Raw genomic sequence first — 6,564 nt, forward strand, 5'->3', positions numbered from 1 at the left:
TCGTGACTGCAGGGATTCATCTTCTTGGTTCTTTCGGTAAAGTCACGTAGAAGGGAAGTAATAAAATAATAAAAATAAAACATAATAAAATAATTCTCACGACGTTTCGGCCACAACGCAAGCAGCCGTCCTCAGGTGAAAACCAGGTCCGTCGAGGCGACAGAGTCTGAATGAAACAGCACACGAGCTTGGAGCATATATATAAGCTGGGCGCATTGACAAAGGAATTTGCATATCAAAAGGAATTTAGCATATTTATGGGAAATGAAGGAATGTGATTAGTACTGCATATGCATGTGCATTATGCAGGATTAACAGCATCAAAGGGAGCTGCAGTTACTGCTGCTGCAGCAGTTGCTGCTGCTGCTGCAGTTTCTGCTGCTGCTGCAGTTGCTGCTGCTGCTGCAGTTGCTGCTGCTGCTGCACTTGCTGCTGCTGCTGCACTTGCTGCTGCTGCACTAATGTACATTTCACAGCAAAAACAAATAAGTTGACAAAAACAAGGATAGGCTTAACCTTACCAGCAATAATATAGGTGTTAAGATGTTCAAACACCAAATAGACAGACGTATTGCAAAGGTATCAAGTCTGCATGTTTTACTTGTGGTAAAACATGCAAACAAGCATGCTTCGATAATGTATGCCTTTGAAATTGATTGGCCTACACCAGAAACAGCCTCCTTATGACCTTGTCTCACCGGTGCTGTTAGACCAGAGAACGCCAAAAGGCAAAGAGCACAAAGGCAATGCAAATGTCAAAGCATTTATAGCTCAGGTTAAACAGTTATATTTACGGGACCTTTTTCATCAGTATAGAGATGATGAAAAGAGAATAGGCTTTACACTTTATTTATATTATACCGGCAAAAAGGGTCCCATAAAAATAAGTTGACAATTCGCCTCCTTCCCAAATTTGTCTACACGTTAAAAAAAAGTATTTTTTTGTTACACATCCCAATGGTCACATTGCTTCTGGGAGTACATTGCAGCAAAAGCATTGTTTTACTACAAGCTAGCATTGACATTTAGTATCTCATCAACAGGCAGACTTTCTATCGGCCGAATGGCCGATAGGATATGTGTAGCAAAATACCTTTATTGTTTTTGCGCGACACAAATATGAGGCATGCGATCAACTTATTTATTTAGTTATTTATATTTTCCACTAAGAAAATTATTTTTATTTTGCATTTCATTTTACGTGGATCTTACAGTTATGGTCTTTGGTACACAAGCCAAAAGTGTGATGGACATGAAACAGCCTTCACGTAATACCGTCTCTGCTTTCTACCCTCCCTAGTTAACCTTTCCCCCCTCTTGGTGTCCAACTCGTACTTTTCCCAATGTGTGGCGCTCCGAGACTTTGGTTCAACGATTCAGCCCCTTACAAATGGAAGTTGTTGCTGATGTTGTTGTAGTATATGTTTGAAAAGCAGAAAATGTAGTTATTTTTTTACATTGACAATGAGTTTTAAAAGTTTTATTTGCTGTCTGCGACATTTGTATAGAAGTTCAACAATGACACCGCCTAGTTGTGGCGCTGTGAATGCTTTTCATTTTGTAACACACTTTTTTGTGATCATCTAGACCAACAAGACAGAGTTTGATAAGAAGGTGAAACGCATGAAGGAGCAAACATTGTCTATTCCCGAGGACATGGACATTGAAGATGACAGTATGGACATGTATGACATGTTAGAGAACGTATTGGGTTTTGGACTGAAAGTTGCATTCACCGTTTTATTGTTTATTTGAGATTCCAAATTGGCAGTCAACCTCTATCTTACCTATAAACGTCATTTTTTGTCTGTCTGTCCGTCTGTCTGTGGACGTGTACTTGAAGGATTTGGCTCGAAAACCGTGGGATTTACATTTAAAAAAGTATCCATGTACCACGCCGTAAGCCCCATGGTGAGCCAGCGCTATTCCGTTTTCACATCCGTCAACTTTAAAGTATTTAAATTAGCAATTAATTGCAATTCCGCTTTATTTAATTATTTCCTCGCACTGCTAAAGCTGCCCGCGGGTTGCCCCTAGCAACACACACACATCATCGGATTGCTCATTCGTGTTCAAAATGCAAAAAAATACACACAAAGTTGAGGTAAATTCATCAAAGTGTAATGTCCTCTTCTCCCCCCCCCACCCCAAAGTGTCAGTAGATACTAATATTATAGCGCTTAGTGTTATTGTAGCGCGGGCGGGAGGATGGTGGGAGGGGTGGGCTGGGTTAGCGGCCCAACCCCCAACCTGCCAAGGTGCCACCTCGGCCGGCTGGGCAATCTAGGCGAGGCCGGGGGCTCTGCACAGGACTAGGCCTCACCACGCCACTTTGTCAGGTGAATACTTTGTGCTATAGAGTCGATATATACTGCTATAGAGTCAGCACGTACTACTGTCGGGATAGCAGGTACCACCACAGTTACTTTGCACTGCTGTTATCATAGCAGGTACCATCACAGTCAGTTTGCACTGCTGTAGTGAAAGCAAGTACCACCACAGTATGCACTGCTGTAATCATAGCAGGTACCACCAGTCAGTATGCACTGCTGCCGTCATAGCGGGTACCACCACAGTCGGTATGCACTGCTGTAGTGATAGCAGGTTACCACCACTGCTGTAGTCATAGCAGGTTACCATCATAGTCGGTATGCACTGCTGTAGTGATAGGTACCACCACAGTCAGTATGCATTGCTGTAGTGATAGGTACCACCACAGTCACTATGTATTTCTGTAATCATAGCAGGTACCATCACAGTCGCTATGCACTGCTGTGGTCGTAGCAGGATCGCACCAGTCAGTATGCACTGCTGTAGTGAAAGCAGGTACCACCACAGTCGGTATGCACTGCTGTAGTGATAGCAGATACCACCAAAGTCGCTGTGCGCTCCTGTGGTCATAGCAGGTACCACCACATTATGCATTGCTGTAGTCATAGCGGGTACCACCACAGTCGTTATGCCCTGCTGTAGTGATAACAGGTATCACCACAGTTGGTATGCACTGCTGTAGTGAAAGCAGGTACCACCACAGTCGCTATGCGCTCCTGTGGTCATAGCAGGCACAACCACAGTATGCACTGCTGTAATCATAGAAGGTATCACCACAGTCAGTATGCACTGCTGTAATCCTAGCAGGAACCACCACAGTCAGTATGCACTGCTGTAATCATAGCAGGGACCACCACAGTCGGTATGCACTGCTGTAGTGAAAGCAGGTACCACCACAGTTGCTATGTGCTCCTGTGGTCATAGCAGGCACAACCACAGTACGCACTGCTATAATCATAGAAGGTACCACCACAGTCAGTATGCACTGCTGTAATCCTAGCAGGAACCACCACAGTCAGTATGCACTGCTGTAGTGATGGTAGATACTGCTATCGAGTTGCTAGATATATGCAATATAGAGTTAGTAGATATTAAAACAGTATATACCACTACGGTCAGTAAATACTACGATACTACTTACTCTGTTGTCTGTAGGGTGTGTACGTATATATAAACCTACGCGGGGGTAAACATTTTCGGAAACCTTTTATATCAACTATTTACCCCCCACTTTCTATAACTTTTTGGACTTCTGCAAGCCTCTTATAATTTTGTTGGTGGAGAAATGGACAAACGGCCCGCCGGGCTTTCACAATAGCTTACTATCTGTGTATGGATATGTATTTTTAAGAGAAGTTGTGAAATATATTTTTTGCCTGGGCAACGCCAGGTACTTCCCGCTAGTACACTATATAATACTCCTCCTTCTCGTGTCCTGCCACCACGGTCGCATGTTTATCTAGCATCGGGCCACGTCGTGGTGATGATGATGTTGGCCTGGGTCTGTAGCCCAGGCTAGGTCGTCTGGGGTGCGTGCCTCCTCCAGGAGCCGACAGACCAAGAGATGCTCCATGGTCTCTGCCTCACTGCCATCTCACACGAGTCACAATACTCAGAGCTTCCGATGCACTTTCACACAGGGATTTATTGTGGCTCTTTTTCTACTGGATTGTAACTATGTTCTATCCACTGCTGGATAGAGGCCAGACTGGAAATCTCTGAAAAAGAGCTCCATAGGGTAATCGGATTCCTCCAGTTTTAAATAAAGATTCTTATTCTGATGGACGAGCCCCTCTAGTAAAGCAATGAAAGTAAAGTTAGGAAATGATTGAAGAACTTCGCAAAGCCTCGAGATGAATACAACCAAAAGTTAAGTACAACAATTTTGCCGAACATAATAATTACTGGCGGTATACCACGAGGAAACACAGCTGAATGTGTATGATGATTACCTTGATCACAAAGAATGGTCCTTTGAGTACGATGTTGCCTCACCTAGGATTGGTTAGATGTTTGCAAGCCCTACCTTCATTGGAATTCGGAAAACGCGTGGTAACAAACTACTTGAATTGCCTCATGCAGTTTTAGTTAGTATACGTAATCTGCTCTACCTTCGTTAATCTGTGTTCTATGTGAGAAGGCTGTTTCTGGTGTAGGCCAATCAGTGTCAAAGACAATGCATATATTAGCAAAGCATGTTTGTTTGCATGTTTTGCCACAAGTATGTGTGGCTAATGGAGTACTTGATGAAAGGGTAAAACCTATTCTTAGCTTTACCATGTATATACCATTATTAGTCTTTTTCCCCTCCCTTCCCCTTGATATGTTGTCAATACCATGGGCTCTGTAATTGTTATTGAATAAAGTTTAAAAATAAAAACTAACATTGTGATGTAAATTTCATGAACACATTCTGCAAGTGTAATGTCATGACATCTTGTTAAGCAGTCATTAATACTTGTGTAATAAGAGAGTACACTGACGGTCGCCGACTAGCTGGATAGGCTCCGCTGCTGGCTAGAGGCGGGGCTTGGCTCCACGTGAGAGGGATATAAGGGGAAGCAGGAAGAGGTTCAAGGTCAGTGTGGGAAGTCTTGGAGCTGGACCACGTCTCGCGCCTTCGGAACGCCAGCGGCCATGTGGTGGTCCGAGGGTGGTCTCCTTGTGCACCGCCAGCCAGCGGTGCGCAGGAGCGGGGAGCATGAGAGAGCCATGCGTGGAACAACGTCAACATACGCCGCGCAGGGAAGAACGAACAGTTATTACATGAGAAGGAGCGGGGATCTGTCCAGCTGACACGGAAATAAATAAAGACGCCAGTTAACGTTCGTCGTCGAAGTCGTTTATTACAACTGGTGCCAGAAGTGACTCTTGAAACTGGACAACGCGACGTGCTACAAGAATGTCCAAACATCTCAAGAAAAAGAACCCGCCTGCACCATCTTCCGACGACGATGAAGACTCCCTCACTCAAGACCTGCCGACCCCGGGTGCCGTGGACTCGGTTACTGTAACCACAGCTGGCGCGAGCATAGCACTGGGGAAGGACGTCGGAGCAGCGCCGTCTTCATCTCCAGGTGCGGACGACAGCTGGTGGTGTGTTGCTGAGCAGATTGACTCTCTCCGCACGGTTCTGCTTCACCTCGTGACACTGGTCGCGTCGTCTGCGGCGCCGGGATGGCCACAGGACGTGCTGCCGAGTGGAGACGGAGGGTCCGCTCGTGCCAAATACGGCCGCCATTAAGCCCGCGGAGGGGCCGTCCGCCATTACGACCGTGGTGGGTGCCACGTGGTGGGAGGCCGCCATTTTGGGCGTGGCTGCAGACGTGCAGTCTGAACCCACCATTTCGCCGGAGCCGCGTGGCGCGCTGCCGGCTGTGATGAAGCCTGCCGGTGACAGCGGTGCGGGACGCAGTTATCATCTTCCCCACATCAAGGAATTACATTTCGATTTAAAGCTTTCGTGACTGCAGGGATTCATCTTCTTGGTTCTTTTGGTAAAGTCACGTAGAAGGGAAATAATAAAATAATAAAATGTAAACATAAAATAAAATTCTAACGACGTTTCGGCCACAACACAAGCAGCCGTCCTCAGGTGAAGACAGCTGTCTGAAAGACAGCGTTCCAATGAACATTGCTAAGCTTGGCAGCATATTTTAAGCTGGGTGGGAGGAGAAGAGCGCCTTGACAAAGGAGTTTACATATCAACAGAAGAATGTAGCATTGAATAAGCTGTGTTAATGTGAGAGAATTAGCAGGATGTTAAAGTCAGAAATTAGCATGTAACTGAGAGATTAGCATGATGTTAATGTGAGGAATTATCATGTAACTGGTCACGGAGGTGGCTATGTTAAAGTCAGAGTTTACATATCAACAGAGGTACTTAGTATATTGCCGCTAAAGAACTGCAATCACCCACTATCATACAGCTTATTGGAGCTGAGCTATTAATGTTAATAGCTCAGCTTATTGGAGAATATATTGAGTACATTGATTATATTAAAGTAGTTTATATTCATAGGTTTTACGCCTAGCCTACATGTAGGCTAGGCGTAGTCACAAACCGAACCTCTCCATACTAAAGGCTCAGTCTTTTGTTATGCAGTCTATTCATAGTCTCAAACCGCACCTTACCATAATAATAAAAAGTGGGCTATTCCTGGCCCTTCCCCCCCCCCCCCCCTCAACCATTATATATGTGGAGTGGTATCTCCTGTAATCTCTCATTTACTT

General features: G+C 45.0%; 1 protein-coding gene across 2 annotated transcripts in view; it reads left to right on the forward strand.

Moving 5' to 3' along the window:
* The window catches only part of LOC133357047 (guanylate-binding protein 2-like), a 56,584-nt gene extending 51,918 nt beyond the window's left edge, over positions 1-4,666 (forward strand). Inside the window, exon 10 of one of the 2 annotated variants that reach the window (XM_061574787.1) lies at positions 1,588-4,666. In XM_061574787.1, the coding sequence (XP_061430771.1) occupies positions 1,588-1,755 (168 nt within the window). In that variant the 3' untranslated portion in view covers positions 1,756-4,666. The remainder of the gene's footprint in view (positions 1-1,587) is intronic. The other variant, XM_061574788.1, reaches the window with a different exon arrangement.
* Positions 4,667-6,564: the final 1,898 nt, after the last annotated feature.

This window comes from Lethenteron reissneri, chromosome 56 (assembly GCF_015708825.2).
Source record: "Lethenteron reissneri isolate LAM-NWPU_2019-01 chromosome 56, ASM1570882v1, whole genome shotgun sequence".
In the NCBI taxonomy this organism is placed as follows: Eukaryota; Metazoa; Chordata; class Hyperoartia; order Petromyzontiformes; family Petromyzontidae; genus Lethenteron; species Lethenteron reissneri.